General features: G+C 51.0%; 2 protein-coding genes across 5 annotated transcripts; both read left to right on the top strand.

Annotated features, from left to right (window-relative positions):
- Positions 1–152: 152 nt before the first annotated feature.
- Positions 153–8,283, top strand: ACRBP (acrosin binding protein). 2 transcript variants are annotated; one of them, XM_037067882.1, is made up of 10 exons: positions 153–335; positions 654–872; positions 1,044–1,138; positions 1,613–1,730; positions 2,366–2,873; positions 3,333–3,465; positions 5,652–5,831; positions 5,958–6,125; positions 7,280–7,363; positions 7,941–8,283. In XM_037067882.1, the coding sequence occupies exons 1-10, from the start codon at positions 293–295 to the stop codon at positions 8,061–8,063; spliced, it is 1,671 nt and encodes a 556-aa protein (XP_036923777.1). In that variant the 5' UTR covers positions 153–292; the 3' UTR covers positions 8,064–8,283. The 2 variants fall into 2 exon arrangements, with proteins under 2 accessions (XP_036923777.1, XP_036923778.1); XM_037067883.1 differs by having other exon boundaries at positions 155–335; positions 2,378–2,873.
- A 747-nt stretch (positions 8,284–9,030) lies between these two features.
- Positions 9,031–23,252, top strand: LPAR5 (lysophosphatidic acid receptor 5). 3 transcript variants are annotated; one of them, XM_037067884.1, is made up of 3 exons: positions 9,031–9,842; positions 16,988–19,478; positions 22,517–23,252. In XM_037067884.1, exon 2 carries the CDS (start codon positions 17,204–17,206, stop codon positions 18,317–18,319), a length of 1,116 nt encoding a protein of 371 aa, XP_036923779.1. In that variant the 5' UTR covers positions 9,031–9,842; positions 16,988–17,203; the 3' UTR covers positions 18,320–19,478; positions 22,517–23,252. The 3 variants fall into 3 exon arrangements, with proteins under 3 accessions (XP_036923779.1, XP_036923780.1, XP_036923781.1); XM_037067885.1 differs by lacking the exon at positions 9,031–9,842 and adding an exon at positions 14,122–14,327; XM_037067886.1 differs by lacking the exon at positions 9,031–9,842 and adding an exon at positions 16,734–16,867.
- The last annotated feature ends 1,185 nt before the right edge of the window (positions 23,253–24,437 follow it).

Here is a 24,437-nt window from a genome sequence, read left to right on the forward strand (position 1 = left end):
TCACTGATATATCTGATACCTAAAAGAAAATGCCAAGCATTCATAATTAGTAGATACCTTGTAAATATTTGGTTTTTGTACTTACAAAAAAAAAAGAACAGGTCAATGCTACCACCATCAAGCTGCACCTGGCCGCGAGGACCCCCGCGTCAGTTTCCGAGGCCCCGCCCCGCTCCCTGTGACGTCCTTGGTCCCTCTGGTCCTCGGAGGTCGCCCGCACCCGCCCGCTCTCTCTGGCTCGGCCCGTTGGAAGCCGCTCTGGTCCGGGCAACGCGGCGGACCGTCTGGGGCCATGAGGAAGCTAGCTGCTGGCTTCCTTCTCTCACTCCTGAAGGGTGAGAGATTCCCACCTGCTCGGTGTCCCCGCCGCCCCCACCCCGCCCCGGCTGGGTCCTCCACCTCGCGAAACCGCCCCCTACCGTTTCGGAAAGGTTTCTCGGGGTGGCCATGACGGGCGTGATCCCTGGCTTCGGACTTGAACCCCTCCCGGACCTCCTTTAGGCTCGCCTTCGTCTCTGTCCCTGGCGTCCCCACCGGCCAACACCCTCGTGCCTGATCTACACGAGGCCCCGCTGGCCAGTCTGGGCCGGTCCCGGGCGCCGGGAGGCGGTTTTGGAGCTCGGCCCCGCCATCTGTCTGTTCCCCGCCCGCAGTGCTGCTCTTGCCTTCGTCGGCTGCCCCAGCCCAGGATTCAGCTTTGACCTCCACTCCTGGCAGCCCTCTCTCCACCACCGAATATGAACACTTCTTTGAACTACTGACCCCTACCTGGAAAGCAGAGACCACCTGCCGTCTCCGTGCAACCCACGGCTGCCGGAACCCCACCCTTGTCCAGCTGGACCAATATGAGAATCACGGCTTGGTGCCGGATGGTGAGGGCCCACCTAGCGGGGCAGCTTTGTACTCACTGGAGACGGGAAGGGTATGGCTGGCCCCTTAGGCTGCACCCATACTTTCCACTCTCCAGACCCAATGCTCCCAGTATCCCCCTGGGAGGGAGCTCCCCTTGGGTGTTCACCTTCTCCACCCCTGTCCCTTCTCAGGCGCTGTTTGCTCCGACCTCCCCTATGCCTCCTGGTTTGAGTCCTTCTGTCAGTTTACTCAGTACCGTTGCTCCAACCACATCTACTATGCAAAGGTGAGGCCCAGGAAAACGTGAATCTGGTGTCTCAGGACAAAGGCAGAGGCAGTGGCTGTAAGGAGCCAAGGAAGGGCTCCAGGAGGAGCATCCTTAGGTCCTCCCTCCATGCCACTTTGCCAGTTATGTACTCGGGTTGTGTATGCATACAGCCTCACCTTGGGCATTCGGACTATCAGAACACTTCTGTTCCTGCAAGAAGAGGAGGGAAGGGGCCAAGAGATAAGCCCTTCCCTGTCTTCTGTCAGTGCTTTCATTCAAATCAAACGCTAAAGACTGAAGGCAGGGTTGTGGCCAAGACCCAGAGTTTTATCTTGCAAGAATCCTTTCTCAGGGCTAGAGAGTTTCACCAGGGACCACATCACCTCGCCCTGCCCAGGAACTGTGAGAGAGGAGGCATGCTGGAAAAGCATAAATTGAAGTAAAAGTTCACCCTTCAGGAAAGGCATCCCCACATTTCTTCTCTTCTTGCAGAGGGTCCGATGCTCCCAGCCAGTCCCAATTCTCTCACCTAACACTGTCAAGGAGATAGACTCTTCCACTGAAGCCCCGCCCAGCACGATGATCTCCCCCGTGTCATCCCACATCACAGGTGAGACCCTCCCAGCACCTGGGAGACTACCAGCAACTCCTTTCATAAATCTCAGAGCCCAGGGTTTAAGGAATCAGTGGTAGAGAAATGGGAAGAATGTTGAGCGAGGGTGAGAGGTGTGGACACTCAGCTCCTTTTAGGTAAGGGAGGGCCTGTTTTTTAGGAATGCAAGTTAGAACCTTCCTGTCCCAGAATATTTTCTGGCATGACTTAGATGTCTGAATTCATTTTTTTATAGCTCCCCTAAACATTCCTGTGTTTGGAAGTTTTCTGGGACTACTGTAAGATAACATTTTCAGTCTAGAAAGGATTAGTTGCCAGCTGTTCAGAGTACATGCTGTTTTCTAAGTGAGAGGAACAACAGGTGGTATTTGAGGTGGTGGTTAGGGAAGAGGAGCGCTTGAAAGGGAGGTGGAAAGACCTGGTCCTTCCCCCAGGACCACAATTGCCATGGTAATACTATTTTGATATTTGTATTCCTCTCTGTGTCTTCTATACTTGAATGTGTGAATAATTATGATTTAGGCTGTTTTCTTTCTCCTTGGAGCTTTTACGTGTGTCCCTCTGTGAACAAAGACACTCATAGTTCAGAAAGTTAACTGTCCCTTTTCTTCTCTTTCTCGGTGCCTCCCCAGACCCTGCTGCAGCCACAGAACGGCAGGCGTTCCAGCCCTGGCCCGAGCTGCTCAACAACAACGTGGAGGAGCTGCTGCAAGCCTCCATGTCCCTGGGAGGCCCGGAGCAAGGGTCCGAACACAAGCAGGATCAAGGGAAGGAGCACAAAGCAGAGCAAAAACAAGGGCATAAACAGGAGGAAGGGCAGGAGCAAGAGGAAGAAGAAGAGGAGGAGGAAGAGGAGGCAGAGGAAGAAGAGGAAGAGGAAGAGGAGAAGGAGAAGGAAGGACAGGGATCCGAGGAGGGACTGAGGGCTATGTCTCGGCTGCAGACAGACTCAGAGCCAAAGCTCCAGGCCGATTCTTTATTTTCCAACCCTTTCTCCTTCACTGCCCGGGTGCGGGAGGCTAAGTCTACGCCTATGATGATGGAGAACATCCAGGAGCTCATTCGGTCTCCCTTGGAAATGGAAGAAATGAGTGATATGTATGATGATGACTCTGCTTGGAAAAGCCAAAGTGCTGGCAGGTACAGGAAGTTCTGACTCCCCTACTGGCCCTGCCCTTCCTGCTGCCTTCTCTGGGAACGAGAAGCCCACTTCCCAACTTTGGCCTGCAGACCCACTCTGACCTGAGTGGGCTTCATGTGCTCCTAGCAACTGCCTGCCTCACCTGTTCTGTGGCCATCAGGGATTTAAGTCCTGCCCATTTCCTATATGACATACTGAAATGAGCCCTGTACCTGGAGCTACCAGGCTTGGGTTCTGGTCTTGTCTCTGGCTTTAATGAGCATTGCAACTTTGAGGAAATTACTTCCCCTTTTCTGGACCTCCGTTCCTCATTTTTTAAAGGAAGCAGTTGGTCCAGAGGTCTCTAAGGCCCCCATCCAGTATGCTGAATGTGTGTGAGAGGAGGGGAAGAGAATGGATGAGTATTTCTGCCCCAGCCTTCTGGCCCATCCGCACCAACCAGGGGTGTCTCCTTGTAGCCTCTTGCAGCTGCCCCATGTGGAAGCCTTACTGGTGATGTGCTACTCCATTGTGGAGAACATCTGCATCATGACCCCCACAGCCAAGGCCTGGCGGCACTTGGAGGATGAAACCCTTGGCTTCGGGAGGAAGGTAGGCCCACTATGCTCTTTAATGGATACATGCTCACTGAGCACCCCCTGGGCCTGGTGCTGCACTACTAGGCCTTGGGGGTGGGGCATGGGCAGGGTACAGAAAGCATGAGGCATTGGTCGACATGCTCTCTTCACCTGAGAGGGAATCCCTTCTTTAGAAGGACGTCTCCATGCCCTGGCTGGTGCAGCTCAGTGGATTGAGTGCTGGCCTGCAAACTGAAAGGTTGCAGGTTTGATTCCCAATCAGGACACATGCCTGGGTTTCAGGCCAGGTCCCCAGTTGGGGGCATGTAAGAGGCAGCTGATCGATGTTTCTCTCACATTGATGTTTGTCTCCCTCTCTTCCCCTCCCTCTAAAAATAAATAAATAAAATTGTAAAAAGGAAAAAAGGACATCTCCAGCTCACCTTGAAGGAGGAAGGCTCAAGGCTAGTCTGGAATCCATTCAATCCTGAATTCATTTCTCAGATCTCTGAGTTGTTAGGCTTGACTCACCTCCTGATCCAGTTCACCATCTTCAATGCTTGGACCTGAGATGCAGCTCTCCTGTTCCAGGGATCTGTAGAGATACTCCAGTTTCAGTGTGTCCTCAGTACCCAGCAAATCCTATTCCAAGGAAAATATCCTTTAGGTTTTCAAATAATACAAGTTTAGCAAGAGTTGGTATGCTATCCATTCACCCATTTGTTCAAAAACCAGCAATTCTGAACCTGGTATTTGAGATATTAGCAATGAGTATGATAGATTGAATCATCTTGGAGCTCTTGAAGCTCAGTGGGAGAGATGGATGCAGAAACAGGCAGACCTGTGCAACAGGATAAACGCTGCGATGATAAGTACAAAGTGCAGAGAGAGTAGAAGGGGACAGCTGTCTGTTCTGGAGGATCAGAGAATGCTTAGACAAACTTGGAGAACCTCTTAGGAGAGAGGAGAAGTTAACCAAGCAAAAGAAGGGACTTAGTAGAAGTTTCCTGCTAGAAGGAATAGTATGTGCAAAGGCTGTGAGGCAAGGAAGAGATTTTATGAGGGACCAAGAATGAGCATATTGCTCCTGCCCTTAAAGGGCCTACGGTCCACAAGGGGTGGACAGTAATGCCGTGGCATCACCAAAGGGGTATGGTAGGTGTCAAAGGGAGGTTTTTAAGAGTAGGAAGTTTGGGAGTCATGGGGAGCCCACCAGAGTTTAGGGCTTGGTTAAGGGAACAGTAAGGAGTTCATTTTGCCTGGAGCAAAGCAAGAGAGAGAGTCAAACAGATAGTAAGGGTCATAATGTGAAACATCACAAATGGCAGTCTGAAGCATTTGTATTTAATTTGGGAGGAAAAGGAATTTAGTAACCACTGTTGAACAGGGACGTGGCAGTGCCTCCCTTAGGCGCTGTTGTATGAGCAACCCAGGTGACGTGGGAGATTCTGTGCACTGCAGTGTGCCATGCTCATAGGTGCAGCAGGAGGGGGGTGGGAGTGACTGCAGACCCTCCTGAGAAGGCTGAGGGAGCTCGGTCAGGGCGGAGAGTCTGGCCAGGAGGACGTCATCCAGGAACTTGGAGGCTTTGAACCTAGGTGCTCAGGTGACGTATAGGGTTTGAAGTTGGAAGAACTGAATCTAATCCCAGCTCCACCATCTATTAAGACATTTGGTTTTGAGCAACTTAGCCTCACTGAGCTTGTTCTCTGTCAACTAAATGGAGATATTTGGGGAGCTACATAGGAGCTGGTGTAGGGCTCCTATGAGGACTAAATGAGATGTAGCATTTATAGCCATGGTTCTTAGCCTTGTATCAAGTCTTTGTAAATGTTAGCATTATCATCAGCAGGGGAGAGAGAAAGTTAGGACCTAGTCAAATAGTCTAAGTTAGAGGTGGTTGTAGGTCACTGGGTCCCATGATGGATATCTGTCAGGCACTTGACAACTGAGGATTCGGAGTTTGGGAAAGAGATCAGAACCGATGATAAAGACCCGGTGTCACCTGCAGAAACGTTGATGACCTGGGAGTAGATAAATCGTCCAGGAAGAGGGTGAAGAAAGAGAAAGCTGAGATGAGGTCCTTGTGGAACCTTGGGGAAGGGGCAGGGAGAAAAGCCAGAGAAGTCTTTGGAAGAGCCTGAATGCAAAGGCAGCTCTGGAGGGCTGAGGAGTGGGACAGGTCTCAGCCTCAGCTCCTTAACTACACTCCTGTCCTAGGTCTGTGACAGCCTTGGACGGTACCATGTACCTCTGTGTCCCCTCTGTGACTTCTGCTCCCTGAAGCTGGAGCAGTGCCAGTCAGAGGGTAACCTGCAGCGGCAGCACTGTGACAGCTCCCACAAAACACCCTTCCTGAGCCTTTTCCTCTCATCGCAGAGCATGTCCATTGGCATTCAGGTACCTAGCTAGCTGGGCAGCCTGCAGTGGGGGAGGCCTCAGGCTCTAGGCCGATCTGGGCATCTGGAAGGGAGGCCTACAGGGGAAGCAGAGACGCACACTTCTCCCCTGTCCACTGTGCCACAGGTGGGGACTATAAAAGCGGGACGCTATTATGGGCTGGATTTTTACGGTGGGCTCCGCATGGACTTCTGGTGTGCCCGGCTAGCCACAAAAGGCTGTGATGATCATCGAGTCACTGGCTGGCTCCAGACTGAGTTCCTTAGCTTCCAGGATGGGGATTTCCCCACCAAGGTCAGAGCCTTTCCCCAAAGCTCAGCCCCACCTCACTCACTCTAGTTTCTTCCAGTTACTTACTCCAGGCAACCCTAGGATGTGGAAGGGGGCTTGGGCCTATAGCTTCTGAGAACCAGTCCTCACTGAACCTGCTGCCTGTCTCCAATAGACCACCCCCCCACCCCCGACACACACACACACAGTAGAGCGGGATTGTATTGTCAAAGAAGTAGGAACTAGAAAAGGTAGGGGAGCACAGGACTGGGTTGCAAGAGACAGAGGTGGTTCTGGTCCCAGCTTGGCCAGTTATTTCCAAGGGACTTTGGCCAGGTCACTTCTCAGAGGAGGTTGGGTGTGCTCAAGGTGGTGTGGCTGTAGACTGGGCAGGTCACTTCTCACTGTAGGCCAAAGTTATACTTATCTCTATAACAAATGACTCAGTGATGCCTGAGAGGCCACCCCTCTCCCCGCCATCCAGTACTTCCCTACCTCAGTCTGACGTTTTCCTTCCCTGACTCTTCTGGTGCTTTCCCTGCTCAGGGGCATCATTGTTACCCCTCTCTCCAAAGTCACCTCCTCTGTGGAACTACCTGTTGTACCTAAGTGCCAGTCCCCTCCTGTCTGTGGTTTAACAGGGAAAATCAAGACAAAGAAAAGTAGGGGAGCTAAGAAAGGGCTGGACACTGAGCGGAGGGCCCCCTGCCCAGGTCTTATCTCTGGGCCCCTAGATCTGGAAGGGGTCTCAGAAATCACCTCTGCTGTTCCCCTGAATTTATAGATGGGAGACAAGTTCCACCGTGGGAAGTGATTCACCCAAGGCCACACATTCTACCCTCCCTCTCACTTACCCGTCACTAGAAGGCTCCCCAAGGTGGACCAGGGCATGAAGGCCCAGTTCTGCACCCTTAGTGCCCCCCTGCCCCACTCCCCATTCCTCAGCCACTTTTCCAGCAAGCTGAATAGCAGGACAGCCATTTCCTATTCTCTGGCTCCTTGCTTCTTCCTGACTGAGGGTGGGACAGGAAAGGCAGAGGGGACAAAGGCTTTTTCCTTGGGGGGGAGGGTACCCAGCAGTGGAAGGTCTGGTTCTCAAGGGCCACACCCCTGCCCCTGGTTCTGCCACCTTGGGCACTAATATCTCCCTCCCTGCCCATCCCTGGCTCCTGGTTTAGATTTGTGACACAGACTATGTGCAGTACCCGAACTACTGTGCCTTCAAAAGCCAACAGTGTCTGATGAGAAACCGGGAAAAGAAGGTGAGCCCCTCACCATGCCCCTCCTCTTCCCATCAGCCCCTCCATCAGTCACCTTGGTTGGGTGTCCTTTCTGGGCCCCACCACCGCCCCTGTTCCAAACAGCAGGGATGTTTGCCTCTCAGAGCAGAGGCCTCCCTCAGAGCACTCACTCTCCTCCACTCGGGCAGTCTTAGAGTGAGCGGCCCCCCAGTCCCCCACCCTGCCAGAGGGGGTTGAGGACAGCGATGCTGCAGATGAGAGGCAGGGCCCTTGAGGGCACCCCAGGAAGAACCCCAGCTGGATTGGGAATTGGAGGTTGAGGCTGCAGTGTTGCCTCCCTGCTCTTACTCACCGAGAAGTCTGGTAAAAGTCACTTCCTCCCCCAGGCTCAGCCTCTGGATTTCTGAAAGGAGGGGGTTGGGCTACTTGGTTTCTCTTGCAGCTTGAAAAACCCACATCTGTTTCCTCCTTCCCTCTGCTGCCCTGTGCCCATGCCTCCCAGTCTCTGGTTCTTGTGGGACTTCTGACATCCCCCCACCTCCCCGCCTCTGGCTCCTTGCTCTGTAACTCGGACTGTGTGTGCCCAATCCCGGTGTAGGTGTCCCGGATGAGATGTCTGCAGAACGAGAGTTACAGCGTCTTGTCTCCAGCCAAAAGCGAGGAGCTCGTGCTTCGATGGAGCCAGGAGTTTAGCACCTTGACTCTAGGCCAAGCCGGATGAGCTGGAGTTTGTCCTGTCTCCACCCTACCTGACCCGTCCCCATTTTCCATTACTTTTAGACCCCATTTGTCATCAGTTTGCCTCCAGGCTGCCCCTTTTGGGTCTCTTACCTGGTCCCTACTTATGGTTTCCTTGGGTTGGGTCAGCAGTCCCGCAGAGGTCTGCTATGGGAACTCCACCCTCTTTAAAGAATGTCTTTACATAAAGTGTTTATTTTCAACCTGTGTGACCTATTTTGGTTATGATCCCATCCTCAGCACTGCCGCAGTGCCCCATGGGAATCGACTCTCCACCCTTCCTGCACCCCAGGGCTTATGGATCCATCTGCAGGTGAGATGATTTCATGGGAATGAAATTGTCAGGCAAGCAACCATCTGCTGAGAGAAGAAACCCTAAGAGATCAGGGACCAGGGACTTGGACTGAAGAAGGACTCAGCTGGGGCCGAGGGGTCCTGTGGGCCAGGAGGGTGTATGTGTCTTCACCTCTGAGGCCCTGGGCCCCAGGAGCTCAGATGTGAGTGTAGAATTGTCCCTCTGGACAGTGAAGGCCAGAGCCTGACTGAGGTCATGCCCAGGGGCACCAATACCAGGGAAAGAGGGCAGGGCTTGCCCTTTATCAAGAAGATGGAAAAAGCTGGGGCCTGGAGCTCAGGAAACCCTTGATTTGACATCCAGTTAAGGGCAGATGGCCTGAATGTTGAGGTGATTGTGTCTTGACAACATACATTGAGATGTGACTTCAGTATTGGCCTTTAATAACTTGGGATCTCCCAGAGTGTATTCTGGGGACACATATGTTTAGGAAGCTGTACAGTCTCTCTCTCTCTATAGGTTCATGGTGATCAACAACATTTTTTAAAGACACGGAAAAGTTAAAGCATGCACAAAAATAGAACAGTGTGATGCAACCGCATGCACCCTTTACCCCAATTCAGTTATCAGCTCATGGCCAGTCTTTTACTGGCACGTTCAAGGCTCTGAGAAGTGCTGTAATAGTTTTCTGTTTCAGCAAACATGTTTCAAACTCCTTTAACCACACTATCTTTTTTTACTCACCACTCAAAGACTTGAACTTGCTTTTGTGTATTGAGCAAGGACCACAAGCCCACCCCGGTTGATACAGAAGATGAAGGGCTTGGTCCAAGAGTACAGAAAAGCAGGGCTGTCATCGGAACTCTCTGTGAGCCCAGTGCCCCCAACCTCCAGCTCACAGCCTAGGGAAGAGAGAGGAGCAAGAAGGTAACTGCTGTGATGGAGAGGCTGGGCAGGCTCTGCAGTGAGAGTGGGCCCAGCAGCAGCCCTGGCATGCAGCAGGGCGCTAGGCAGGGTGAGGTGTACAGCTGGGAGTGGCAAGACCAAAATCACCTGAGGGACCTTAAAGAGAGACACCCAGGGGGAACTGGTGAGAAAATGGTGAGGCTGGTGGGTTAGTCATCACTTTAGTGGGTGGGTGTGCCTGTTAAGGTTCCCGGAAACTGTGGGGAGTGTGTGAGCAATGGGCGGGAGGAATCATTAGTGGGGCCAGAGTTGGGGCTGGATTAAGTGCCATTATCTGCTGGGGTTTCTTCTCTGGCCAGTCTGTGAAGACCGCTGAGGGTAACTGCTTCCTCCTTTCCCCCTGCGCTTGTGGGGTTGGGTGAGTGCAAGGAGCTGGAATCTGCTGAGATCTGCCCAGGTGGGTGTGTCTGTACCCGCCCCAGGAGCAGGTCCTTCCAGCCCAGCCCAGAACAGGCAGCAGAAGCCAGCTTGGGGCAGCGGCAGAGCTCAACAGGGACACAGGTATGGGGGCACAAGGGGCAGTACCCCTCTTTTAGAAATGAGGGACCTGGGTGGGGATGGAGGTGAGGGTGGGCCATGGGTCCTGGAAAATCTGTGTGAACAGTGTAAAAGCTACAAGGGGTTGCCTCAGGCAGAAGGATTTTACCAGACGGAGGTCACACCTGGGAACGCCCCTCTGAAGCTTGAAGCACCACATGGGGGAGCCTCGGGAGGCTGTATGCTCCCCTTCACTCTTTAGGCCCCACTGTCATGCTGCGCCCTGGGCTTCCCAAGGCCACCATGGAGGGTCCCCTGGGGATGATTTTCAGCCTTTCCTTCCTCTCAGCTAATCCTTAACCCCCCATAGCCACTCGCCTCCCAGGGCCAAGCCCTCTGCTAGACGACAGTGAACGTATCTGATGAAACACCATGAACGGGCTCACTGGTGCAAATGTGTTCTTATGGTGCTTCTTCCCGGCTAACCGGGAAGACCTAACCTAGTGTGTTCATCTATATAAGAGGATTAATTAGACTTAGACAAGGTGATTTCTAATGTCTCTATAGCTCTGGTAGGGTGTGTGGCTCCTGGGTGACAAGAGGAAGATGACATTTCAGATATTGAACGCGGGGGGGATATTTGAGGATGGGCAAGGCCTTGTGGTACCTTTGCATCACACCAATGAGGGGGGGCTCCCTATCACCTATGTCGATGGGGGCTTCCCTGAAAGAAGGGGATCTCCTACCTGATTGTACATCCAGCGGAAATTGTAGCCCTAAGGGGAGATGGAGGCAGGGATTGAGGGGGAAACAGAAACTTGTACCTCCAAACCTCACTTCTTGGCCACTCAGAGACACTGGAGACCAACTCTGTGTGTCTGTGCCTGATGCCGTCAGCTCTCCCCACCTTGCTGACCCCAGCACATGCTTCAAAATGGAAGCCTTGTGTACCCAGGCCCACAGGGAAGGAGACAACGGAAGGGTGAGGGCAGAAGCCAGCAGTACACACACAGTGCTGCCAGGGTTCACGGCAAGACCAACAAAGTCAAAAGGTTGCAGGAGACTCTCCCAGGCGGGCCTCAGCCAGGCCCCCCAGCGAGGTAAGAGGTGTGCAGACCTCTTGGAGCACAGGGCCAGGACAGCTCTGTCTGAGTGAGTTCTCTTGCTGGGAGTTTTATTTCCTGTTTTGCCAGCTCTTACACGCAAGACGAAGGGAAATGTTCAGGTGGGGTGATGTCATACCCACACTGGGGAAACTAATTATTGAGCTGCAGGCTGCCTTTGCTTTCTGCCTTTTCCCAGAAAAAAATAAATGGGAGAGATGAGATCAGAATACCTAGGGCAGGAGAAGACATGGCTGGGGATGATGTGGGAAAGGCAGCAGGAGACAGGCTCAGGTGGAGGGTGGAGACTGGAGTAGGAATTTTGGCTGGAGCAAGCACAGCAGGCCCGTATGACCTGGGATGACCTCTGGGGGCTTGCGCCAGAGAGATACCTCGCTTCGGAAAGAACATGGTCCCTGGAGCAGGACGAGGCCATCTGCTCACCAGGGTGACTTCACACTGTCTCCACACCACCACAGACTCCTCAGCCCCAGCACAAGCTGATGAGCAGGGTTTATCTACATCCCCAAAACAGGTGTGGGACAGAGCCTTTCACAAAGCCTTCACACCATGTTAAGCTTCTGCCAGAGGCTCAGCACAGTTCGAATCTGTTTGGGGAGTCCGAATATACAGGTATCAGGAGGTCTTTGTGAGTAGGCCGCCTGTGCACCCAGGGTGCACCCTCCTGGCAAGCGCAGCCGCAGAGGGAGTGGGCTCAGAGCGCGGCCTGGTGGGGACTCCAGAATCTAAAACGAGGTGGTTAATTGAACAACAATGAAGGAATTCATAAAATAAAATAAAATAAAATGAAGTAGCGATTATTCTAGAGCCGATCTCCTGGGGCAAGAAGGATATCTGAGATTCCTTTTTTTCAAACCTCTGAAAAATGTGAATTACTAAAAAGAGGAGGTGAGGAGCCCTGGCTGGTGTAGCTCAGTGGATTGAGCGCAGGCCTGTGAACCACACGATCATGGTTTGATTCCCAGTCAGGGCACATGCCTGGGTTGCAGGCCAGTTCCTGGCAGGGGACCCACAAGAGGCAACCATACATTGGTATTTCTCTCCTCTCCTTCCCTTCCTCTCTAGAGATAAATAAAATATTTTTTTTAAAAAGAGGTAGTGAGGAGAGAGCAAGGCATTTGATGACTGTGTAGAGGGGAAAAGGGAGGAGTTTGAGGAGAGGGTGGCCGAAGGAAAAGATAGGCAAAAAGCGGGCATTTCTCCTCCCTTCCTGCCCCCATTGTCCCAAATCACCCATTTCTTTGTCTTCAGCTCCCATCTGTACTGTTGGTCAGACGCCAGAAGTGTGGGCATTGCTGGCAGGTTGGACGGAGCAGAGAGGGAGTGATCATGAGCTAGCTTCCTGCCCACTTTTACTCTCTCATTCTCACTTCCCGCCTGTGGTAGAAGATTGTCCCGTCCCTGCAGCTTGTGTCAGCAAAGAACAGTGCCCAGTCCCGCTCAGAGGGCAATGGGACAGGTCTGAGAGGCTGTACAGACGTAAGGAGCCTAGGCCTGGACACTGAAGGACAGGGATGCGGGAGGAGGAAGGTGGCTGCACTCACTCCGGCGTGAGCGATGGGGTGGGCAGGTGATGTGGAGTGGCACAGCCCCGGTGCCCTGTGTGCTCGGTGCCTTCTCTGCCCTTATGGCTGCGTTTGCCCTTCCTCCTGGGCTGGTAGTCCATGCCTCCGTGCATCTTGTGTGTTACAGGGTGTGCAGCAACGTTGATTGACAGGTTACTAGGAGTCTGGTGTGCACATCACATACGGTGCCTACCTCTACCTCTGTGTCCCTGCATGGCCACATGTGTGGAGTTGGTATGCTTATGTTACCCCCTCTGTGTGTGTTGAGGTGACTAAGCCTATGCAGGCCTCCATGTCATGTCCCTCATCCTCCCTGGTGACATGAAACCCCAGCATCCATTATTTTCTGGGGTGGCTGCTGTTTCCTTACTTCCTACGTTTCCTCCACAACCTGACCTCTCCCTCAAGGCAGGGTTGGGGAGAGGCTAGGCTGCCCCTTCCCAACACCTAGAACCCTCCTTCCATTTCCTGTTTGCCTCCTTTTTGGCAGCTTTTTCCATCTTGCCATCTGGCCTGGCACTCTGCCTATTCAGCTCCACTGACGGGAGCCTCAGGGAACAGCGGATGGGGTGGGGACCAGGGCAGGGGCCTGGCAGCTCTCAGCGCTCAGCTTGGGCTGCTCTGTGTAAGGCTGTCAGAAACGGATGACTTTTTGACAAATAGGCCCTGCTATAAAGAAACTCAAGGACTTTAGTTTGGAATGAGAGCATTGCCATCTGCTTTCTGAAAAGATTCTTAACTTTACCTTCAAGTGACAGCTCATGTAATACATTTATACATTTTGGTCTATTTAACATTGTAACTTTGTGAACTGAAAAACTTGAAATTCTTGGAAAATAATTTTTCATTCACTCATTCAAAGTCTAGTATGTATGTGCCCCTTAGTTGTAACGTGTATTGATTTTCCAAGTAATGGTTAAGAAAGATAAAGTGTTACTGTAATTATAGTGTGAACTGTTAATGAAATTTTAATGCAGGCTGTTTCTAAATAGGCCTTTTTAAGGTACAGGATCTTTTACTAAATGAGTCATACATAGTCAGAAATGTGATAAGAAGTGGTTAGTTGTTGTTTTCCCTTATCACTAGTCCTGGGGGGAAGGTGATGGACTTGTGGTGAGAAGCCCTGTGGAGGAGCACAGGGCAAGGAAAGGAGGCCTCCTGCCGACAGACACACATTGTGGGGGGCAGAAGCCCCGCCCCTCATGCAGCCCTCAGATGACTGCAGCCACACAGGACTGCAACCCCGCAGAGTCATCCCCAGATTCCTATCACTCAGAAACTGTGGAGATGCTTATTGTTTTAAGCTGCTAAATTTTGAGGTATTTTTATACAGCAACATGTAACTAATACAGATCTCGATCTTTGAAGCATAAAATAAATAGATCAAAAATTACCTGTTCTACAAAATATTGAAAAGCACCCTGTCCTGATATGCCAAGGTTGTGGGTTTGATCTCCAGTCAGGGCACGTGTAAGAAGCAACCAGTGAATGCATTAAAATTTAAAAAAAAAAGAAAAGAAGAAGTGGTTAGCTGTAAAAAAAAAAACCCAAAATGTGGTTAGCTGACTGCATTGATACGAGATGTTGTAGCAGAACAGACTGGATGAGCATGGGGGGAGGGGCAGATATCCTGCCCCACAGCCAAGGAACACCACAGGGCCTGCTGAGCAGAGAGACTGGAGTGTGCATGAGCTTGGGAAAGAAAGCAGTGAGAGACGTGGTCCCCACCCCAGGATCCTACCATCTAGTAGGGGAAATGGAACAGACATAAAACAATCTGAGGAGTGTGAAGCAGCAAGCTAAGTGCTTACATAGGTAAGGTGAGCGGAACTCGTGAGGAGGGGTATAGTTGTGTGCATGAAAGGGAGATGAGCCTGTGTTACCAGTGTCTGAAGTGGGAGGAAGAAGTGAATTATTAAAAAGCATATGTTTCCATGAGACTAATGAGGAAGTAAAATGATTTCCCTATTAGCACAGGTTTCATACAGGTACCTGTAAAAAACAGGGGCTCTGGGCAGTGTCTGTCCTCATCTCCAGCCATCCACTCTTACTGGAAGTGGCACCAGACAGCTTGGACATTGGAGCCAGGAGGTCCTGGGTTTGAATCCTGACTTCACTCCTCACTGACTGAGCTCTTAAGCAGTTTCCTTTCCTGTGAGAATGAACATAAACACTGACCTCAAAGGGCTGTTGGGAGGATTAAAGATTATGCATATAAAATACCCTGGGATATGGCGAGTGATCAGTAAATAACAGCTATTTCACTCAACATTTATTGCCACTGACGTAGATGCTGGTGATACAAAGATGAGTAAGTCACAGTCCTTAGCCTCTCCCACAGTCTAGGTGGGGGGTGCAGATGAAGAACAGCTAATTACAATACAGGTGGGAACAGCTATGATAAATAAACCTGCGCACCAAGTGGGAGCGTCAGTGAGGGGACCACATCTGCCTTGGAGGGAGAGAGGGAGGGAGCTAGCAAAGGCTTCACATAGTCCTGAGAGATGACTGAGTTTGCCAGCTGGGGAATGAGAAGAAGTTCATTACAAATTGAGGAAACAGCAGGTGCAAAGGCAGAGTCCTGAGAACATAAGGTATGTGCAAAATTATTATTTTGGTGTAATTGGAGCAAAGGAGCATGGGAAGCGGGGCATGTGTCGGGAAAAGAGCCTGGTTTTATTCGCGTTTCAGCGTGCTTAAACCTCGTTTAGTGTCACTTTCACTGCTGACTTTGGTATTTTGCAGAGGCACTGTTTCTGTATTCCCTTTAACCGTTCTACCCCTTACAAGTCTCAAATTGCTGAGAGTTTTGGCTGTATGGAGGACAAATGAACAAAAAACCCACAGGAAAACTTGTTGCAGCCAGGTTCACAACTTGGTTCCATGTAAGAATTCAAGCAGTTTCTTTTGCATGGAAGAAGTCCAGTGTCTTAGGATAATTGCTCAGGGTCTCCGGACAACTTTGCTCTCTGAGGTGGTGTGGGTGTCACAATAGCCAACAGGTAGAAAAACCCAAGCAACCAGTGACAGAGGAATGGGTAACTGAAATGTGACATAGGAGTATATGTTATTCAGCTATAAAAAATGCCTGCTGTTTGATACGTGCTACACCATGGATGGACTTTGAAGCTTGGGAAATAAGCCAGATACAAAGGGACAGATATTACATGACTCCACCCATATGAGGCATCTGGAATGGGTAAATTCATAGAGACAAAGTAGAATAGAGGTTACCAGTGGCTGGCGGGTGGGGGTGGTGATAGAATGCAGTTATTGTTTCATGGGTATAACATCATCATTTGGGGTGGTGAAGAAGTTCTGGAAATAGTGGTGGCCGCCACATAACATTGTTAACACACTTAATGCCACAGTACATTTCAGGATGGTTACCATGGTAAATATTAAGTTAGATGTATTTCACCACATACGCACAAAATAAATGGCACCTGGGTAGCTCCTGTAGCCTTGTGGCATCAAGGAAGGTGGGCTTCTGAGACCATGTCCTGCTGTCTGGCTGCTCTACCTCCTAGCCATACCCTCCGTCTGCCAGTGGTTGCCTGAGGACTGCAGCTGCTGCAGTCTGCTCTCTCCAGAAGCCTCATCAGCATCCCTGGTACTTTCTCACCTCATGGCCTTGCTCTCTTGGCTTAGGGTCCCCTTGGAACCTTCACTCCCAAACCATCATCTCCCCTCTATCACAGAACCCCACCTGGGGAGTTCTCTAGTAGCTCAACCCACAGGTTTGCCCTGGTAGAACTCTGCTGCTTGTTTGATCAGCCTACAAGAGCCCTGTTATATTATCATCCCCACTTTACAGCTGTGGAAACTTAAGAGGTCAAACCAGCATGGTGAACTCAGGGCACTTTGAGCACAAACCCAGCTCACACAGGAGCAACAGTGGATGTGATGAGCGAGGCTGGGATATTGTACTGCACTTGGAGCTTGAACTTCATTCTTAGATAATGGGGAGTCAGCAGAGTGCCTGTTCCAGGGGAGGTGCTGTAAAGCACTTGTCACCACCTGACGTAATATCTTCTTTCTTGTACTTTATTACCTGTCACCCTCCAGGGGAATGAAAGTATGTGGGGGCAAGGCTTTTGTTTTGTTCATTGCTGTGAACATACCTGTGAAAGCCCAAATACTTTTCATATACCATGTCATTTAACCTAAAAACCTCATGAAGGAGCCCCCTTCTTCTTCCACCCCTCCCCCCAGGTAAGGAAAATTAAGTTCAGAGCAATTAAGTCACTCTTCTGAGGACAAAATCTAGGCAAATCGGCAGAGCCAGGATTTAAACCCAAGCAGTCCGGTACTGTGCTCTGCAGCCTTGCTGCAGAAAGCCACTCTGGCCAAATGAAAGGTGGGGAAAAGACTTGAGACTGAGAAAAGACTCAATAGGCCAGGTTTGGCTAGATAAGCATTGGCGTCTTAGGCCTTGCCCTTGCATAATTTTTACTTTGGGCTTGCCTTCCTATTCCAGGTCTGCAGATGATGAAGCTCTGACCAAAGGCATCCACCCGCCCTGGCAGCCATCTGCCCTGCAGCCATAGCCCACATTCTCATGCCCTGCCTCAGCTTGCTTTGGGACTGTCTCCGTGCAGCCTCCAGGGCTCCTGTTCTGGAGATAAAAGTGATGCCAGGACCCTGATGTGCTCCATAATGCCCCGAGCCTAGCTCCTCGGCACACTTAGGCACGATGTTGGCCAACTCCTTTGCCAACACTTCTACCAACAACTCTGAGGTCCCATGCCCTGACTACCGGAACACCCACCGCCTGCACATGGTGGTCTACAGCCTAGTTCTGGCCGCAGGGCTCCCGCTCAACGCGCTGGCCCTCTGGGTCTTCTTGCGTGCTCTGCGCATCCACTCAGTGGTGAGCGTGTACATGTGCAACCTGGCGGCCAGTGACCTGCTCTTCACCCTATCATTGCCAGTGCGCCTCTCCTACTATGCGCTGCACTACTGGCCCTTCCCGGATCTCTTGTGCCAGACGGCAGGCGCCATCTTCCAGATGAACATGTACGGCAGCTGTATCTTCCTGACCCTCATCAACATTGACCGCTATGCTGCAGTCGTGCACCCACTGCGGCTGCGCCACCTGCGGCGGCCCCGCGTGGCGCGGCGGCTGTGTCTGGGCGTGTGGGTGCTCATCCTGGTGTTCACAGTGCCCACTATGCTCGTGCACAAGCCTTCGCCCTGCAGCTCCCATGGCCTCCCTGTGCGCCTGTGCTTTGAGAGCTTCAGCGAAGAGCTGTGGAAAGGGGGACTGCTACCGCTCGTGCTGCTGGCTGAGGCGCTGGGCTTCCTGCTGCCACTGGCGGCCGTGGTCTATTCATCCGGTAGGGTCTTCTGGACCTTGGCGAGGCCGGACGCCACGCAGAGCCTGCGGCGGCGGAAGACGGTGCACCTCCTGCTGGCCAACCTGGTCATCTTCCTTCTGTGCTTCGTGCCCTACAACACCACGCTGGCCGTCTATGGGCTGCTGCGGAGCAACCTGGTGGTGGGGAGCCAGGCGGCCCGTGATAAGGTGCGCGGGGTGCTGATGGTGATGGTGCTGCTGGCCGGCGCCAACTGCGTTCTGGACCCGCTGGTGTACTACTTTAGTGCCGAGGGTTTCCGCAACACCCTGCGCGGCCTGGCCTCTCCTTTCAGGCCTGGCACCTCGGCCACCAACGGGATTGGAGGGACACTTGCCCAAAGGCCCTCTGAGAATACCAACACCACGAGGCCTGCTGCCGCCAACCAAGGACTGCTCCGGCCTTCCAAACCCCGGTCTCCCTTCACCCAATGCCCTGAGGATTCTGTCCTCTGAACGCACAAAGGGCCCTAGCTCGGTTACATCCATCTCTATCCCTTCACGCTTCTCACATTCGGAAGACTTGCAGGGTGTGCATACTTGCAGGGCGCATACATGATCAGACACATGTGTTTCTGCATAGCAACTTCAGCTCATAAATGCAGAAGGAGCAAAGTGTGGGAACAAGGGCCACAAGGAAGGAAGAGTGCTGGTGGAAATGTCTTTAAATTGGTGGTGAGCGGAGGGAAGACCTCTTTTCCAGTCCTTAGAAGTGACGCCGTGAGCCTGCCAATACAAAGAGAGGCAGAACCCTGGATGAAGTGCCCTTGGTGGAACTTGAAACACTGCTGAGAGCTGGCAGGTGGAGCAGAAAACCAGTGTCCTGGATTTAGACTGACCACAGGAATCTTAAGGCCATAGACGCTGCCCACATTCCATTTTCGCCTCAGCTTCCCCTGCCTGGCATTGAGGCCATAATATGAGAGTGTATTGAATACACAGAACTGGTTTCCTTTTTGTTTAGAGGATTGTAACAAGTTAGACCTGACCCCCAACACGAGGGGGTTGGTGGCAGGGCAAAACCATGAGAAGGTTGTTTTCCTCCAAAATCTTGGTCTCTCTTCCCTTTTCTAAGTCTTATCCTTAAACTTTAACCCCCTTCCAAGACCTCCTCCAATCTAGGTCCTAAGTCTCCCCGTCTCCCCCCACCCCTGCTTCATCTACAATAAGGAAACAATTGTTTGTACTAACGTGGCAGTTCTCAAGCTTTTTGGTCTCAGACCCTTTTAAAACCTAGGGTTCTAAAGAGCTTTTGCTTATACTTTACCACATTAGATATTAGATACTTACCATATTAGAAATTAAAACAAAGCTTTTAAAAAGAAATTCATAAGCACACATTTCATTAGTGCTGAGCGCAACGATATCATCGTTTGTATTTCATGAAGCCTCTGGAAAACCCCACTGTATCTTTGCGGGAGAACGAGAGTGAAAAGAACGAGTGACTGGCACAGTCCTACTGCTGTCCTCATTGGCTGCAGACCTCATCAAACCCTGTACTCATCGCATTTTGACGAGAAACAAAAACGCTTCAGCACTCAGCACTTGCTCCGCAGGACTCGTCGGTTTCGGCACTGTCACAGAGTTTTGGAAGGCATTACCGACGAGTACCAAGGTACAGTTGCATTATGAAAACAGTTTTGACCTTGTGGATTCCTCAAAAAGTTGGTCTCCATATCACACTTTGAGAACCATACCTGCACTAAATTAGAGTGATACAGTGTTAGAGCTCAGGAGTAGCTTGTTGCTAGGGCATTATGTATCCATTATCTTTCATGGGAGAGAGCAGTGCTCACCAAATCAATTGCTAAGTGTAGTCCTTAAGGCTTGGGGTTTGAGGGTGGGTGGGGGACAGTAGGAGCTGCACATAGAAAGGAACACTACTACCTTGGGCTTCCTGGAGCAGCAGCCCGAAGGCGGGGATGGAACTAATCACGCAAACACTCAAGAAGAGGGGTGGAGCTTCTCCTGGGAGGGAAAAGGGACTGTGCCACAGCTGGAAAACAAGGCTTCACAGGGCAGAGTGCCATGGGAGCACAGGAATAGCTGTTCCTAGCAAGCTAGAGGCAAGGGAAATGGAAAACTGGTTTAATGAGCCACATACTGCTTTCTTTCCTCTTTTTTCCCCCCTTAGGATTTTATTTATTTAGCCCTGGCTGGTGTGGCTCGGATTGAGTGCAGGCCTGTGAACCAAAGGGCTGCCCATCAGTTCCATTCCCAGTCAGGGCACATGCCTGGGTTGCGGGTCAGGTCCCCAGTTGGGGGCAGGCGAGAGGCAACCACTCATTGATGTTTCTCTCCCTCTCTTTCTATCTCCCTTCCCGCCTCTTGAAAAATAAGCTTTTAGAGAGGCAGGAAGGAAGGGAGAAAGAGAAGGTGAGAAACATTGATGTGAGAGAGAAATATCAATTGGTTGCCTCTTGTACGTGCCTCAAAGGGGACCCAAAACTGAAACCCAGGCAGGTGCCCTGACCAGGAATCAAACTGGTGACCTTTCTCTTTGGGGGACGATGCCCAACCAACTGAGTCACACCAGTCAAAGCCCTCTTTATTTATTTATTTATTATTTTTTTTAATAAGAGAAAGTTTATTTAGGAGATCACAGAGGTAGAAGAAATGGGCTCAGGAAACAAGTCACAGAGGCAAAAGAAGGGGCCCTTGGAGCTTAGGAGAGAGGCAGGTAAAGGTAACAGTGGCAGGGGGGAGAAGAGGTGGAGGGGAAGGGTGAAGGTGTGCTCCTAGGAGGGAGAGTGCCTGTTTTCTTCCGTCTTTACAGGAGTTAGGAGCTGGGAGGGGTTGCAGAGTTGGCACTGTGACATCTTGAGGCCCTGACATCAGTGAAGGAGTTATTGCCATTAATGTATCTTGTACGAATTTCTGTGCCTGTCCCTCTCAATATTGTATGCTTGTGTGTGTGCGTGTGCACACACACAGCAGTGCCAGGGTTCTCCTGTGGGTATCTCTGTTTTAGTTTGGAGTAAGCCTTTTGTGTGTCTTTATGTCACCTGTCCAGATGGTGATTTACAGGGATAATATGACCTCTGGTGGCCAAAGCGAGAACTGACCCAGATTCCTTAGAGACAGCCTTGAAGTCTGGGCCTTCCACCACCTGGCTGGAGGTTAGAGTCCTGGGCCTGGCCCTTACCTCCGGCTTCTCCAGAAGAGGACCGGCTCCATCGTGCTTCATCCTTAGAGTTTAGGACTCATGCCCTTCTAACCCTGGGAGCGCCAAACATCACTTAGTCCAAAGTCTCAGCACATTGCCCTATCCACACAGAACTGAACACAATTTTTAAAAATTACTTGACTATTTTTATATGCTGATACGTGAATGAATTCCAATTAAAACTCATGTAGCAAGTATCTTCTACATACTATATAATTTACTTATTCACTATAGTGTATAGTGTCTCCTCTGCCTCCCTAGGTAGAATGTGAGCTCCCTGGGGGCAGGGATTTTGGGTTGGTTCTCTGATGTACCCCTGACATCTAGAATGGCCCTTAGCACAAAAGAAGTGCTCAATAAATGTTTGCTGAATGATGAGTTGGGTCTTCCTATGAAATAGTTTACTATCTAGTGGGGACCAAAGAACAAATCAACAGTAATTACCATTTAAGACAGAGGATACAAGAATGCAGGATGAGGTGCTGGCAGTTAATTTACTGGGCAATGGCGCCTAAAGGTTTAAAAATTTTTTATTAATTGATTGATTTTTAGAGAGGGAGGAAGGGAAAGAGAGAGAGAGAAACATCAACCTGAAAAATCAACCTCAGTTGGTTGATTTCCGTATGTGCCCCAAATGGGGATTGAACCCACAACCTTAGCATATTGGGACAATACTCTAACCAACTGAGCCACCTGGTAAGGGTCCCTGCAGGTTCTTGAGTGAGGTTTTGCTCACCCTGACATACTGTGTGGGATAAACGATAGGAAGTCAGGGGAAGAGAGTCTAAGAAGAAAGGAAGACTGGTCAGGGAGCTACTAAAATAGTCCAGGCACAGCGTGATCATGGCCTGTGGAGGTGGATGGAGGTGGGTTGTCTCTGATGGGAAATCTCGGATATTTAAGTTCAGGTGGACTGTGTCTGCACATTCAGTACAGCCGCCCCTAGAATTTCCATCACAGGAAGAGAGAGGCAAAAATAGGTTAAGGACATGTGGCAGGCAGAGGAGCAATGACCAGAACCTGTCAAGTAACAGGCTGGGGAAGTTTAAGAAAACCTGTAGCCGGGGCTGTTATCACAGGATTCCCCAATTACTGAGTGGGCTGTATGATGGAGACAAGACATTGGGAATCTAAAGTCCATGTCCTTGAGTCACTCCAACTGAGGTTTAGAAAAATCCAAAGGAGGAAAACAAGAAAATCTTAAATGCAGGGAGAAGAGCATTAGCAAGTTTTTAAAATGCACTCTGGCCATGGCTGGTGTGGCTCAGTGGATTGAGTGCTGGCCTGCAAACTGGAAGACCACAGGTTCAATTCCTGGTCAGGGCGCACACCTGGGTTGTGAGCCAGGTCCCTAGTTGGGGGTGTGAGTGAGAAGCAACCGATCAATGTTTCTCTCATACATATTTCTATCCCTGTCTTCCTCCCTCCCTCCCCTTCTCTCTGAAAATAAAAAGTCTTAGAAATAAAATAAAATATACTTTGTATAGGATCTCAAGAAGGAGCTGCTCTTCATGAAGAACCCCGAGAAGGAAATAAAGGGTCTACAAAACCAGATTGCCACCTCTGGGTTGATAGTGGAGTTGGATGCCCCCAAATCTCAGGACCTCGGCAAGACCACTGCAGACATCCGGGCCCAGTATGATGACTGACTGGCTTGGGAGAACTGATAGGATCTAGACAAGTACTGGTCTCAGCAGATTGAGGAGAGCACCACAGTGGTCACCTCGCAGACCTCTAAGATGGGAGCCGCTGAGATGATACTCACAGAGCTGAGACATATGGTCCAGTCCTTCCAGATCGACCTGGACTTGGTGAGAAAGGCCAGTTTGGAGCACAGCCTGAGGGAGGTGGAGCCACACTACACCTTGCAGATGGGATGGCTCACCGGGCTCCTGCTGCACCTGGAGTCAGAGCTGGCCCAGACTTGGGCAGAAGGGCAGCGCCAAGCCCAAGAGTATCAGGCTCTGCTGAACATCAAGGTCAAAATGGAGGCTGAGATCGCCATCTACTGTGGCCTGCTGGAAGAAGGGGAGGACTTCAGTCTTGGTGATGCCCCGGACAACAGCCAGTCCATCCCAAAGACCACCACCTGCAGGGTTGTGGGTAGCAAAGTGATGTCTGAGGTCAACGACAGCCAAGTTGAGGTGTTAAGGCAGCAGAAGTGGGGCAACCCTTGAGCAGGAGGCCAACAAAAAGTTCAGAGATCAAAATAAAATATAATAATAAAAACACTTTCTGTGTGCCTGGATCTCAATCTAGTGCCTAGAACACATTATCTCATTTATTAAAATAACTCCCTAAGTTAGGAATGAGTATTACCCCATTTCACAGATGAACAGCCTGGAGAAGCTGAGCTCTTCAGGCTACACAGCCACTGAGTGGTGAGGCGCCCCTTTGGCTCCTAGACTTCTCCTGGATCTCCCCTTCCTGGCACTTCCCGTCTTTGCGTCACTGCCTCTTCGACATCCACCCTTCCCTCCTTTCCTTGCCCTTTTTCTGCCTTCCCCATGTAAGTCACCTCTCTCGAATGCCCCTCTCACCTTGGGTCTGTTCTCCCTTCTCGGTCCCCTTTCCCAGTTCTTCCCTCAGATTTTGCTCTAACCCTCTCAGCCTACAGCACCCGTCCCTTCCCTCTCCATTTGCCTCAAGCCCCCGTGCAGACCTCACTTGCTAGCAGAGTTCTGTCTGGGTGAGGACTCACCTGGCTCCTTTGCTGTCTTCCAAAGGAAGGCAGGACAGCTCAGCCTTCGTGCAGCTGGCGGTGGCTCCCCTACCCCAGTGAGGACGTGCCCAACATCTCCAAGACACAGCGCTCTTGACTGTCCACCAACTAAACAGAAGAGGAGACCCCCCCCCCCCAAGGTTCTCCACAAAGCCTGTCTCCTCTGTAGGATGGTCCTGCCATGCCTGGTGTATTCAGGGTGGTCGCAATCATTGGTCTTAAAGTCAAGTCAGGAGAACCAGGGCACAGATAAGGGGCCCCAAAGGGGCAGAGATGCTTTTCTCTTGGCCCTGAAGCATCCTGGGGAAGTCCTTGCAGGTCCCTACCTGGGGTTCTGTGGAAGAAATGGGGAGGGGCAGTTAATCTCACACCAGGCCCTCTTTTTCTTTCTTTTAGGAGACCCTGGTGACAAAGGAGGCTAGGTAACTCTCAGCCTGCTGAAAACATCCAGGGGCACACTGCAAGCATTAAGAAGTGAAGTTCCTCACATGGGTCTTGGAGAACCCCAAAGGCTTTCTGAACTTTGGCATCAGACAAACCTAGGCATTCATTTCAGACCTGACACCTCTCAGCAATGTGACCTTAGCAATTAAGTAACCTCTGAACCTCTGTTTTCTCCTCTGTGAAATGGGGAGCATGATACCTACTTCTGGATTGCTGTGAGGGTCAATGAGCTCACCTTTGAA

The sequence above is a fragment of the Sturnira hondurensis genome, unplaced genomic scaffold (genome assembly GCF_014824575.4).
Source record: "Sturnira hondurensis isolate 20B ecotype Veracruz unplaced genomic scaffold, ASM1482457v3 Scaffold0017436, whole genome shotgun sequence".
NCBI classification, from domain to species: domain Eukaryota; kingdom Metazoa; phylum Chordata; class Mammalia; order Chiroptera; family Phyllostomidae; genus Sturnira; species Sturnira hondurensis.

What these genes read in the sequence shown, in the direction of transcription:
- ACRBP (XM_037067882.1), top strand. Translation starts at nt 293, where the DNA reads ATGAGGAAGCTAGCTGCTGGCTTCCTTCTCTCACTCCTGAAGG. An exon ending in ACCACATCTACTATGCAAAG is followed by an intron (nt 1,139 to 1,612) that starts GTGAGGCCCAGG and finishes CTCTTCTTGCAG; the next exon opens with AGGGTCCGATGCTCCCAGCC. An exon ending in TGAGAAACCGGGAAAAGAAG is followed by an intron (nt 7,364 to 7,940) that starts GTGAGCCCCTCA and finishes ATCCCGGTGTAG; the next exon opens with GTGTCCCGGATGAGATGTCT.
- LPAR5 (XM_037067884.1), top strand. Translation starts at nt 17,204, where the DNA reads ATGTTGGCCAACTCCTTTGCCAACACTTCTACCAACAACTCTGAGGTC.